Source organism: Vulpes vulpes, chromosome 9 (assembly GCF_048418805.1).
Source record: "Vulpes vulpes isolate BD-2025 chromosome 9, VulVul3, whole genome shotgun sequence".
Lineage (NCBI taxonomy): Eukaryota > Metazoa > Chordata > Mammalia > Carnivora > Canidae > Vulpes > Vulpes vulpes.
Genome location: NC_132788.1, coordinates 48,247,643 through 48,262,148, shown reverse-complemented (window position 1 = coordinate 48,262,148; position 14,506 = coordinate 48,247,643). Strand labels below are relative to the sequence as shown.

The 14,506-nt window shown below is 36.5% G+C and overlaps 1 protein-coding gene across 1 annotated transcript in view; it reads left to right on the top strand.

The window, feature by feature from the left end:
* The window catches only part of CCDC169 (coiled-coil domain containing 169), a 39,478-nt gene extending 36,727 nt beyond the window's left edge, over positions 1-2,751 (top strand). Inside the window, 1 exon segment of the mRNA XM_025996596.2 lies at positions 2,551-2,751. Within this exon segment, the coding sequence (XP_025852381.2) occupies positions 2,551-2,650 (100 nt within the window). The 3' untranslated portion in view covers positions 2,651-2,751.
* Positions 2,752-14,506: the final 11,755 nt, after the last annotated feature.

The window sequence follows — 14,506 nt, the reverse complement described above, 5'->3', positions numbered from 1 at the left end:
GATCTGTCACATTTTGTTTATCCATTAATCAATTGATGGACATTTGGGTTGTTTATACCTTTGACTATTATGAATAATACTGCTATGAATATTCTTACACAAGTTTTTGTGCATATGTGTTTTTAATTCTGTTGGGTATATGCCTTGGAATTGAATTGCTAGGTCAATTGGTAACTCTTGTGCCTTTTTGAGGAACTGCCAAATTATTTTCCAGAGCAGCTGTAACCATTTTATATTCCCACTGGCAATGTATATGGATTCTAGTTTCTCCAAATCTTTATCAACATTTGTTATTACTCTTTCTTTTTCTAGCTATCCCAGTACTTGTGAAGTTGTATCTCATTGTAGTTTTGATTTGTACTTACCCCAGGACAAATGATGTTAAGTATCTTTTTGTGTACTTGCTTGCTATTTGTATATCTTCTTTGGAGAAATGCCTGTTCAAATCTTTTGCCCATTTAAAAAAAATATTTTATTTATTTATTTATTTATTTATTTGAGAGAGAGCAAGAAAGCACAAGTAGGAGGAGTGGTAGAGGGAGAAGGAGGAGCAGGCTCTCCACTGAGCAGGAGTCCAATGCCACTAAATCTCAGGACCCTGGGATCATGACCTGAGCTGAAGACAAACATTTAACTAACTGAGCCACCCAGGCACCCCCTTTTGCCCATTTTTAACTTGGGTTTTTGTCTTGTGTTATAAGAGTACTTTATATATATTCTGGTTACTAGACCTTATCAGATACATGATTTGCAAATATTTTCTCCCGTTCTGTTGTTTTTTTTTCTGTATTAATGATGTTCTTTGAGGCACAAAAGTTTTGATTTGGATGAAGCCCAATTGATCTTGGCTTCCTAGGACCTTTTTTGTTGGTTACTTGTGCTTTAGGTATCATATCTAAGAAATTTTTGCCTAATCCAGGAGCACAAAGATTTATACATGTTTTCTTCGAAGAGTTTTTATAGCTTTAGCTTCTTTTTAATTCAATTTTTAGTCAATTTTTATATATAGTGTAAGATTGGGGTCCAGTTTCAGTCTTGCGCATGTTTATCCAGTTGTCCTAATCACCATTTTTTTTGTAAGGACTATTCTTCCTTATTTGATTGTCTTTGTACCCTTTTAAAAAATCAGTCAACCATAAACATACATTTCGAGACTCTCAGCTCTTCTCCGTTGATCTATAATTTTATCCTTATGCCAGTGCCATACTGTCTTGATGACTAGCTTTTCAGTAAGTTTTGAAATAAGTAAGTGCGATTATTCCAACTTTATTCTTCTTTTTCAAGATGGTTTTGGTTTTTTGGAGTCTCTTTAATTTCCATATGAATTTTAGGATCAGTTTTTCAACTTTTTCCATAGGGATACCACACAGCTGGGAAAAGGGGGCAAGTTAAAATGCTACAAAGTTTAGTATTTTTGCTAAGTTTCAGGTGTGTGTGTGTGTGTGTGTGTGTGTGTGTGTGGTGTTTAATAAATTCTCCAAGATTGCTGCAGGTACTTGGTTACTTTCCTGAGCTCTGAAAAAGTTTCTTCTGACCACTTTTCCCAATTTTTCCATTGCTTTTATGGAGGAAAAAAATGTCTAAAGTCCTTATTCTGTCATTTTTCCTGACATCACTCCCTGAGTAAGGTACTTTTGAAAAGCACCTTCCAGGGAATTGAAGCTGACTCTACTCTTAGGTAAGGGTGTAGGGAAGTTGGCTTTATAAAGATCTGTAAATCAATAATGGAAAGATGGTCCCATGGAAATCCAAGAACAGGTATCTCAGTATAACTGGGCCCACAGTATTAAAACTAGAATTCAAGGAAGCTTTAAAAACCTGAGCAGAACATCTTAGTTCTTCACTATAGTGGTCTGTCATACAGAAAAGTAGTTAAAGGCATAGACTTTGAACTCAGCCTTTCTGGATTCAAATTCCAGATCCACTTACTAACTATGTAACCTTGTTTTGCACATCTATATAACAGGGTTAATAATAGTACCTACTTCATAGGGATTTTGTGAGGTTGATGTGAATCAGTTAATAAATAGAATTTAGAATAGCCCCTGACATAAATTATGTTCTTTAAAAATGTTGCTGTTATTTTTATATAATCAACTAGTTCAGTGTCTACTTCACTTTTCTTCTCATTACTGACTGCCGTCTTCACTCTCTACATCTTTTTAATATCACAGACCTTGGTATATCTTAGTTTCAATCTTATTATAATTTTAGGTACATATGTTTGGCTTACTCACAGATCCTTATTTCTTTATTCTCCCTGCCCGACTTCATGGCTTCTCTCTACTTTCTTAGCTTTAATTCATATTTCCAGAGGCAGTATCAGAATGGTCCATCTCATTCCTCTTTGGTCAGAGCTTTTTACATTAGGCCACCTCATGGACTCCTTCCAGGCCTTTGGATTATCTGCCCTTGAGTTGGTTTCCTCTATCTGTAATGAGATAATATGGTAATACATGTGACTGTTTAGGATGGTACTATAAGCATATCATGTTTTTGCTGTACATGATGATGACTGAAAAATTATGATTAACACTTCTTTTATTTCAGGAGAAGATATAATTCAGTTAATCGGAAGACAATGAATGCCAAGAGAGGACCAGTAAAAAAGATTACAAGATCAAACCATCTTCCAAAACTCAATCCGTAATTGTAGAACTGGGTGGATTTCTATATCTTCCCTTTTTTCATCTGTAATATTCAACTGGTGAAGTTAATGTTTAACACATTTTTCAGGGAATGAAAGAGACAAGAAAGAACTATCAAACTTCTACTTAGCTCCTCTTCCAGAGGTTTGTTCCTTTGTCTGTATGAAAGTAATTTTCTCAAGTGATTGATCCTAAAACATCTAATAGCATTGCTTATGATTTTAGAAATATCCTAGAAAGCCTGAAGGTTGGCATTATTACACTTAACTTTTAATAATATACCCATAACATATGCTGATAGTAACATTGCTATTATATTTGGTTTCTAGTTGACTATCAGCTAAAAATATGAATTCATCAAAACATTTGGCTATTATAGGCTCTATCCTGTTTGGGTCTTTTAAACTTATGGTTTAAACAAAGCTACAAATCAGATGGATTTTATTTTTTTTTTTTAAGATTTTTTATTTTATTTATTCATAGAGACACACAGGAGAGAGGCAGAGACACAGGCAGAGGGAGAAGCAGGCTCCATGCAGGGAGCCTGACGTGGGACTCGATCCGGGTCTCCTGGATCACGCCCTCGGCTGCAGGCGGCGCTAAACCGCTGCGCCACCAGGGCTGCCCAAAACAGATGGATTTTAAATTTTGATTTGAAGTATCATGGTGTTACAGAAATAGCCTTGAACCAATAATCAGCTTGGTTATAATTCCCACCCTGCCATGAACTTAGGAGATCTTGGGCAGATTCCTTCATCTCATCTTTATTTCCCACATCTGTAAAATGATGGAGGCAAATGATACAACTTCTAAGCGTTGTACTTTGCTAGAAAACCAATATTTATTCAACTACAAGGTCCTACTACTTAGCACATAGTAATTTAAATCATTTTATGATGTTTCTTAATTCACAGTGATGGGGGAATCCCTGGGTGGCTCTGTGGTTTAGCGCCTGCCTTTGGCCCAGGGCGCAATCCTAGAGTCCTGGGATCGAGTTCCACGTCGGTTCCCGGCATGGAGCCTGCTTCTCCCTCTGCCTGTGTCTCTGCCTCTCTCTCTCTCTCTATGTCTATCATAAATAGATAAATAAATCTTTTAAAAAAATTCACAGTGATGGTCTAATTCTTTAGACCAAACACTGCAAGCATTCACAATACTCAAGTCTCAAAGAGGAGATGTAGTAAGGATAGGAGAAGTGTTTGTTTAAGGCATTTATACAACTTCTTGAATTTTTCTATATATGTTTTGTTTTGTTTTGTTTTGTTTTTGTAATTGTTACCTAGGTTTGGAACATACCTATGGTGTATTTGCCCAACTTAATAAGTAAAATAATTGGACTTTATACTTCCAGAAATAACTCACAACTAACTTAGTTTCCAGCTCATAGTATTCTCACTTTATATTTGGAACTAAAACCTAGCTTCTAATTAGTATCAATGGTAATGAATACTAAATGCATTCCTATAATAACTTTTATAGATATTCACTTTCTTTAAGGAAAAATTCATAAATTTCATAGAAATAAAGAATTCTTTTGTGACTTTATAAAGTTAATATAGAAGAACATAAAGTGACTTTCTATAAATTATTCCAAATAGGAACTGTTTGGGGATATCCCTCCTGTTCTTAAGCTAACTACAGAGATTAGATACCATGACCCATATTATTAAACAAATATTCGATTTTTAAATATTATACAATCTTTCTTAGCATTTGCAGTAGGTTTATGACTTAAATATTCATAATATTTATAATTACAGAGTCATCTCTGAAAAATATATTTCTATCATACAAAGCAAACCATTGTGGGGATTGGATTTGGAACATTTAAATTTATCTCCATCACTAGGACAGAATATTAGTTGAACATATTATTATGGAGACCCAGTCATGCTTAAGTATGGGTTCTGCAGGAGCTACTCTGGGATACTTTCTAATGACAGAAAAGGCCTATCTTAAGCAGAGGGATGGAGTAACAATAAAGAACAGATATAGAGGACTCTCTAAGATCTAAGTTCTTTATTTTTTTAAGATTTTATTTATTTATTCATAGAGACACACACACAGAGAGAGAGAGAGAGAGAGAGAGAGAGGCAGAGGGAGAAGCAGGCTCCATGCAGGGAACCCTATGTGGGACTCGATCCTGGGTCTCCAGGATCACCGCCCTGGACCGAAGTCCGCACTAAACCACTGAGCCACTGGGGCTGCCCAGATCTAAGTTCTAATACCCACTTTGCCACTTTGAAGATTCTGACTTTGAGTACGTCACTTTTCATTGCCTCACTTTCATCATTTATAGAATTGGGAATGAATTTCTGTGCAGATCAAGGATACTTACCACATATTTCTTTGTTTACTTTTTATATCCTATTTCTAAAAAGGATTATGTTACCTTTTATTAAAGATAGAGGTATAAAAACAACCCTCATAAAAAAAAACAGATAAAAGTTAATGTTTTGTAAGAATTCCCAACTAAGAAAAGCTCTAGCTTTTAAGCTTTCTAGCATTCAGCACAAAGAAGGAATGAATTGTACAGCTCTCATTTTTTTTGTAGAAGACACCAGTAAAGAAAAAGTTTTACCTAATTCTGAACTTTAAAGATAATGTATCATGTAAAGTTTTATAGGAAAATGCAATTATTTATTGAAATAACCAGTGCAAAAATGACAGCATGGGGTTTTAACTTTAATACTGAAATATGTATTGATATCAGTGTTTATTTTGAAGAGCTTAGAGTCCATTAAGCAAAATATCCGTAATACTTAATATATTTCAAAATACTAATGTCTAAATATATTACAAAATATCAGTATCACTTATAAAAATATATGTTGCTATAGAAAAGGTAGATGATGGTGAGTTAAAGTGAGGGTGAAGAGGAATTGGAACCCTCATACACTGCTGGTGGGAATGCAAAATGGCATAACCACTTTAAAACAGAGTTATATGACCCAGAAATTCCACCCCTTGGTATATACCCTAGAGCAATGAAAACCTATGTCTACACAGAAGTGTGTATACAAATGTTTATAGCACCATTATTCATAATAGTTAAAAATTTTAAATGTCCATCAACCGATGAATGGATAAACAAAGTGTGATATATCCCAACAATGGGATATTACTCAACAATAAGAAAGAATAAAGTACATTTAGAATATTTTCAAGGTCTATCCAAGTTGCAGCATAGTGACCTATGCTGCAACTTGGATAGACCTTGAAAATATTCTAAATGAAGGAAGCCAGTCACAAGAGATCATATATAGTATAATTCCAATTATATGAAAGGTCCAGAATAGGTAAATCCATACAGACAAAAAGTAGGTTAGTAGTATTTGCCAAAGGCTGGTGGGGCCAAGGGAGGGGTGGGTGATGGGAAATAACTGTTAATGTATACAAGGTTTCTTCTTGGGGTGTGATGAAAATGTTCTAAAATTAATTGTGGTGATAGTTGCACAACTCTGTGGGTATACTAAAACCCACTGAGCACTTTAAATGCATTAAGTGCATGCTATATGATTTGTACCTCAATAAAGCTATTATAAAAACCAAATGCTAAACATGCTAACATTTTAATAAATTAGTAGATAAATTTTAATGAAATATTATTTGATCACCTTCAGAAGATGTGATCTTAAAAATTAAGATGCATCATCATTTGGTGCTATTGTTGCGTGAAGAGCATAATTTCCAACTAAGAAACTTTCAGATACTACTACTAGTCAGAAGAATAATGAGGATTAAGTGCTACTTCCCAATATTTCCTTGACTTCTTTTATTTTTTTCACATGAAGGCATGTATTTGCCTTGACGTCTTTTGAATAATATCATCTCTTGTTTGATAACTTTGTGGAGATAGTTGTAAAATACCTTTTGATTTTTGACTAAGATTAGATTTGTTTTAATTTGTAAAGTGCTACATAGTTTTGTTTCAAAGAAATTACTCCTAGTTTCATCATCTTCTGTTAGTTTTATAATGTGCAGCTAGACATTCAAAAGCAGAGTTATCTATTTCAATTTTAGTACCATGATATTTGTACTCTACTGGACAAGAAATTATTTATTTTATTTTTTTTAAGGTTTTATTTGTTCATTCATGAGAGAGAGAGAGAGAAAGAGAGAGAGAGAGGCAGAGACACAGGCAGAGGGAGAAGCAGGCTCCATGCAGGGAGCCCGACGCGGGACTCGATCCCAGGACTCCAGGATCACGCCCTGGGCCGAAGGCAGGTGCTAAACCGCTGAGCTACCCAGGGATCCCCCAGAAATTCTTTATTTTAGAATAAAAACTATTCTTGTAACAGAAGCTTATTAATAACACTCTTTAGTTTCTTTTTTCCTATGTGCACAAGTGAGGACCTGCTTAGACTACAGACCACATATTATGTGTTTTTTTTCATAAATTGAATAATTGAGTTACAGATATTTATTTCAAGTTATAAAAAATTTAGATTTATTTATTTATTTATTTATTTATTTATTTATTTATTTATTTATTTATTTATAGATTTATTTTTAAATACCAGAATAACAGAATTATGACAACAATGATGCTAGAGTTTTGGTATTTAAAAAGCACAGAGTGGGGGGGCCTGGGTGGCTCAGTCGGTTGAGCAGTGACTCTTGATTTCAGACTCTTGATTTCAACTCAGGGCATGTTCCTGTGATCAAGCCCTGCATTGGGCTCCCTGTTCAGCTCCCTCTCCAGCTGCCTCTCCCCTCCACTTATATGTGCGTGTGTGTGTGCTCTCTCTCTCTCTCTCTCTCTCTCTCTCTCAAATAAATGAATAAACAAAACCTTAAAAAAAGTAATAAAGCACTACTTAAAAGTGAGATCACATCATGACACTAGGGCACTATTTTAAGAACAAGCTAATAGGGACACCTGGGTGGCTCAGTGGTTGAGCGTCTGCCTTCAGCTCAGGGCGTGATCCTGGCATCCAGGATCAAGTCCCACATCGGGCTCCTTGCATGGAGCCTGCTTCTCCCTCTGCCTGAGTCTCTGTCTCTCATGAACAAATAAATAAAATCTTAAAAAATAAAAATAAAAGGAAGCTAATAGACTGATCTGATCTATGAATTAGAAAATTTTTGAATTTATAGAACATCCTTTTATTTTAACAAGGCAATTTCATAGATATTATCTCAGTTACAGGGAAAGCCTTGTTATCTGGAGAACAACCCAACAGTAAGTTTATCATTATTGGAAATGTTCAAGGCTGAGAGACCTTTGTCAGGGATGTCTTAGAAAGAATTCCTGCAATGAGTGGAAGTTGGATTCAAAGACTGCCAAAAATCCCTTCTGTGATTCCCTGCTCATTTATCAGATAAGAAAACAAGAGACGAAAATCCACTTCCTGAAATGTGATTGTATCATGTAGGCTGTAAATATGGACTTTCAAAAACTTTATGGAGGGGATCCCTGGGTGGCTCAGTGGTTTAGTGCCTGCCTTAGGCCTAGGGCGTGATCCTGGAGTCCTGGGATTGAGTTCCGCGTCGGGCTCCCTGCATGGAGCCTGCTTCTTCCTCTGCCTGTGTCTCTGCCTCTGTGTGTGTGTGTGTGTGTGTGTGTGTGTGTGTCTTTCATGAATAAATAAATTTAAAAAACAAAACATTATGGCTTTACCAGTAGCCACAACTAACAAAACCAGGTATAGTATTATTAATGGCCACTTGTTAAATGTAAACCAAAAACAGATATTTTTTCATCTATAAGAAACAGTGGTTTTCTTTTTTCTTTAAACAGTGGTTTCAAAATGATAATTTTCAATACTAATACATCTGAAGTTTAAAAGTTCTAGTATACTGCTGGTAGGGATATAAAATATAATTCTTTAGGAAAACAATTTGATTATATTTCCAATTAGCCTTAACATTCATACATTGACTCCATGATTATATTTCTAATAATCTATTGTAATGAAAAATCATGCGTATAGAAAATGCAGGATGTTAAATGGTTTAACAGCATTTATAATACTAAAAAATGGAGACTTCCTCACTGTACAATTATATGCATAAGTGGATTATGATTCATCCACATAGTTTACTATGCAGCAATCAGCACTTTCTAATATTGAAATTATTTCCTCTCATACATTTCCTGCACTTGAAGCACTTCAGTGTCATTTATCTTAGCACTTAAATGAACAATCTTACTCATCATTTGTCACCAGCTAGCTTAATACCTAGTATAGGACAGGTAGTTAATACATTTTGTTTAACTTAAATGAATGTTTGCAAAACAGAGTTTATAATATCGTGGGATGATTTAGTAGTGAATGTTAACATAATGGTACAATGTCAATCCATTGATTTTAACTATTTAAATATATCTGTAGGAGACAAAAAGAGAGCTTTAGTCTACTTATGCCAAAAGACATGTTTCTGCTTTACAAATTTACTGTCCAGCTCTACAAAGGAATGTGAATTAGGCTCCAAATGGTGAGCTAGTGAAAAGCGGGAGGGAGAAGAGGAGACCTGTGGAGTACAAGGGAGCATACCTTGACACAGTGCCGAACTTAGGAAGGCTTGCTTAACTTCCTGTCAAGTTTTTACTTTGTAGAGTGAAGATAGAAATAATTGATCTCAAAGGTACCTTTATGTGTGTGTGTGGCACAGAGAGGGGAGTATAAACCTTTTTATTATTTGTATTGCAACAATTCTGGTATCTTAATGTAATAAAAACAAGTAATAGAAATTATAGAACATCATAAAGTATCTAGAAAATTATTCTGACTTTCCAGTTTGTAAATAGTTAAGAAAGTTTTGAAAGTAGCTGACAGCACTAGAGTAATTTGTCTATATAATGTTGAAGGAATTGAGGCAAAGAATAAGGAAATAGTGGGAAGAGGTCAATGAAATAATTTTACTCTAGGGTTTAGGAGTTTTCAGGGATAATATTTTCCTCTATCTCTATCGTTTCCTTTTTCTTATTGTTACAACTTAGTTAAGCCTTTATTATAGCCAGATAGCTAGACAAAGGAGAAAAAGGGGGTAAAAATTTCATACTAGGGTGTTGAGAGTCAGTCCTTCCTGTTGATGGACATGGAGAATTCTTTAATCTTCCTAACTAGAATTGACTTCTTTAGTAAATAAACTCCTTTGATTAACTACCTTGCTTATGCCACTTCTGTGGCTCTAACCACCTTCTGTCCTGAATAATAGGTTTATTTTCTTGTATGCTTTCCCTGTCTTTTCTGTTACAAGAGAGTTGGCTTCTAGGACAGGTTTTGAGTTGGCGGCAGGGAGGAGGGGGACGATAGGGTGGGGCTGGGTATAGGTAGGGCCATGTCTTATTCATCTTTGTATCTCCATCAGAACTTACCTCAGGGACATGCATATTTTTTTAACACTCATTAAATATCAGAAATGAAAAGGCGTATCTAAACATAAGGTAAATGTTCTATAAAGACCCTTAAGCACATAAGGAATTAAAAAGTCTTGTAGTGTAAGAAATATAAGAATGACAAAGCAAAATATGAATAACCCAAGAATCAAGGCCTTAAGAAAAGGAACTGTAGTTTGAGAGTAACTCTTATAACAATAACCTGCCAAGAGATAGAGGTAAATGAGAAATATGGGGGCATTGCATTAAAACAATTTTTTAAAGATTTTATTTATTTATTTGACAGAGAGAGAGATAGAACAAGCAGGGATAACAACAGAGGGAGAGAGAGAAGCCAATTCCCCATTGAGCAGGGACCTAACCATGGGGCTCTATCGCAAGACTCTGGGATCAAGCTGAAGGTAGACATTTAACTGACTAAGCCACATAGACACTCCAGTCTATAACATTTTTTTATGTTATCACCTAAATAAATTTCTCTCACCCTAATCACTGAAACTTACAATGGGTAAAATGACTAGATAGGGCTTTGTCTTGTCTTGGTTGGTGGGGAGGTAAGTATATTCTGGGAAGAAAGGAACAAAAGGATATTTGGTGATCAAATTGATAGACTGTGGTGAGGCTGCTATGTGCTTACCAGACTTCCTTACCTTTTCTCTAATGGGGCAGAACAAGGTCACGTTTTCCATGTGTGAAACAGATGGTCTAACAGTGCCTGGTGCATATACTACTTTTTTTTAAAGTGATACATGTGTGAAACATGCTGGTAAGTAGTGGGTAATGTATATATGCTGCTGTGTTTAGAAATACGATTGTGAAACATTGTGTGCAGCTAGGTGTGGTCTTGTGACTATAAATATAATCTAAGCATATATGATACACATTTCTGTGGCTGGCCCATAGAAACCACCCAGGTGATCATTCTTGGTTGTGCTCTTTGAAAATTTTGATGAGTGGACATCTAGGGTTGAGAAGTAAATGCCAAGGCATCAGGGCATGGTAGAGCCACAGATGAAAGAAACATGTGTGCCTGAATTATTACATATGGCAGATTCACTGATCTCAGCTTCTTGACCCTCATTTGATTGTGGTGTATGGGAAAAGTAAATCCTTTTGTGAATGAGTGTATGTGCATGTGCATGTGCATGTGTTGTCACTGAGATTTCGGTTTTGTTTGTTGAAAATTCACTATTTGTTGAGATTTGTCACTGAGATTTGGGTTTTATTTGTTGAAACAGTTAACTGATATTCGCTATTAAAGCACCAAACTATTTTTATTAAGTCTTACATATATTTTTTTTTTCTTTTCAGTAGATAATGATACTGTTCTTTGAAACCACATAGAGATAAATTCAGCTATTTATTGGTAGTGATGGCCTCTGGCCTGCCTGCATCATTGAGTCAAATTCTAGAACATCAATTGATATTTTTTGTTTTTGTTTTTGGAGTAGGGAGAGGGGCGGAAGGAAAGGGGTAGAGAGAATCTCAAGCAGACTCTGTGCTGGGTGCAGAGCCTAAGGTGGGGCTGAATCTCATGGCCTTGAGATCATGACCTGAGCTGAAATCAAGAGTTGGATATTTAGGATATTTAAACCAACTGAGTCATCCAGGCACCCCTCAATTGATACTTTTTATTTTTAAAAATGTTTTATTTACTTATTTGAGATGGAGAGCACGAGCAGGGGGCAGGGCAGAGGAAGAGGGAGAGAGAGAGAAGCAGGCTCTCCTCAGAGTAGTGAGCCTGATGCAGGGCTCGATCCCAGGACTCTGAGATCAAGATCTGAGCTGAAGGTAGATGCTTAACTGACTGAGCCACTAGGCACCCCTTAGTTGATATTTTTAAATTGGTTCTAACTCAGTGTATTTTTCAGTTTGCTGAACATAACTAGAATTTTATTTTTTTATTTTTTACTAAACAGAATCTCTTGCTTTTCCATCAATGACTTTCTAGGTTATTGTTCTTTTAAGCCTAATACAAAGGCTATACAGACTGATAGCCAAAGAGACTGTGCTCAAACATTGGTGGAATGCACCAACCAATGCCTGAGCAGGGGAGGATACCCATACTCACCTTTACTCAAAAAAGGAAGAATGCAGAACATCACTGGTCCATAGCATTTATGGAATCCCATTGGGCAGATATGGTGAAAGCCCTCTTCTCTGGGAATGGGGTAGGTTCCTTGATCAGATTCTGATTTTGTTTCCAGAGAGGAATATTCTTATCCATGTTTCTCAGTGGCCTCCGGCACTATTCCACGGGAGTTTCTTCCTTTTCAGTCTTCTTGCCCATGTTTGAAGCGGATGTTGGAGATGAGGCCTTCCTTTGTGGATGAACAGCTTTTTTAGGGATCATTTTCTGTTTGAACAAACGTTAAGTACTCTGACGTGACTTCACAGTTCAAAAAGTCAAAAGCTTTTAGTCAAAGTTTATGGTTTCTTGGCTAATATAACTACATCAAAATATTAGCCAGTTCCATGTATAATAATGGTAATTTCAGAGCATGATTCATTTCTTTGGCCTATATGTTTCTCTACCTAATGGCAGCTAATATGTCAGGGTGAATATTTAATACCCATAATCTAATCTTTGCCATAGGACTGTCTTAATGGCCTCCTGTTGCTAAGAACCCTTCTCTGTCTTATCTCTTGCTTTTTGGGTTCTAAAAGTATTGGCTTTTTGAACCCTTGAATGCCCTTCGATGCCCCAGATTTCAAGATTCTCAGATTCTATTTCTTTTTTTATTTTTTTGCGAACTGGCTAATGATATCCTAAGCTCATCTTTCCTTCAAAGGCCGGCAGTAAGATGCACCACAAACTGTGAGTAGTAGGTTTTTGTGATCTTTTCTTCGACCTACAGATTTGGTAAGCATTTGGTCTGCTCTGTGTAACAGGGAAGTCCAATTCTTCTCTTTCACACATTGCCCTGCCTCCCACTACAGATCTGCTAAGTTAATGCCACATCACTTTCTTTATTTTGGCATTTTGTTAATACAGCACCCAAATCCAATTGATTCTATATTATGTCTATAAGAAACAATTCCAGACTTGAGAGGCTTAGCATAAAGGTTTATTTCTCTCTCAGAGCATAATCCATTTAGGTGTTAGTAGCCAAGAAAATCTATCAGTGAGTAAGCTTTGCATCTTGGGAGAGAGAAAAGAGAATGGGAATGGGAGAAGCACATAAAAGATTTCAAAAATTATTGGTAGTCTGTTAGGCAGGGTCATAGGTATATACACATTCATATACTTTCTATTGTACATCTCTAATATATGTACTCTTAGATCTGTACAAAATTTTCCATAATAAAAAATAAAAATTACTCCTGAGTTTTTTTATTTTTTTAAAGATTTTATCTATTTGTTCATGAGAGACACACAGAGAGAGAGAGAGACAGAGACAGAGGCAGAAAGAGAAGAAGACTCCATGCAGGGAGCCCCATGCAGGACTCCACCCTGGGACTCCAGGATCACGCCCTGGGCCGAAGGCAGGCACTAAACCGCTGAGCCACCCAGGGATCCCCTACTCCTGACTTTTAAATCATTAGTGTACATCTACATATTCATCAGGGAAGTGTGACCTACATGTTTTTTCTCCTTTGCCTTATCCCCTGCCTTCACATACAAGAAACCTCTCCTTTAAGACTCTCTGACCTGTTTGTGAAGAAGAAATTCCTCAAGACTTCAAACTGGTGGTCATGGCGAGCAAAAGAAAAATTAGTTACTTTGTAACTATGTGATCTGCTCAGGTAGCAGAGCCTTAATCAATTACCCTGGTGGGAGCTGCTTCTCTAATGGCTCTGCTCTGGCGCTGCCCTGGGAGGATGCTCTCCCAGATAATCAATAAGGCCAGCCTCTCTCTCTGAACTGTGTATTTCAGAACCCGCTTAACCAGAGTTACAGGTGTCACTTTGGTATAGTTCCCACAGTCCCTGACAAAGACTTGTGGTTAAAATGAGCATCTGCCTCATTTTAATTCAGTAAAACGAACTCCTGTTTTTGAAACAAATTGGTATATTGGATGATGAGGATACGGTCACCTCTTAGTACAGTGGATTGCAGGACATCACTGGAAGTTGCTGTTTTCTGACCTTTATCACTGCCTCCTTGCAGTAGTTCCTAACTCATTGGGGAAAACATGTATTTATTGATCACCCTTTATATACTAGATATGAAGTCTGATAAAACAACCTCTGCCTTAACATTCTAGAGAAACAGAGTTCTACTTATTGAGAAGAGGTGTAAGATGAAATTAGGAATTCTTTGAGACCTTTCCTGTTGTCTTCCCAGATTTTCCACAAAAGGAGAAAGTGAGTCAGAGGGTAGTGTGGGAGAGACCCCCCAAGTCCAGGCAAAGGAGAATGCTCAGGGTAGGCGGTTGTCAGAACTGAACCTGGCAGTTAGGGGAATTGAGCCAGAGGCAAGGAAGCAGGCATGTGAGCAGGAGAGGTTTGAGCCTCTCTGACACAGGGATCAAAGGGCAGGTAAAATTTTTAGACCGAGGTCAGAATCAAA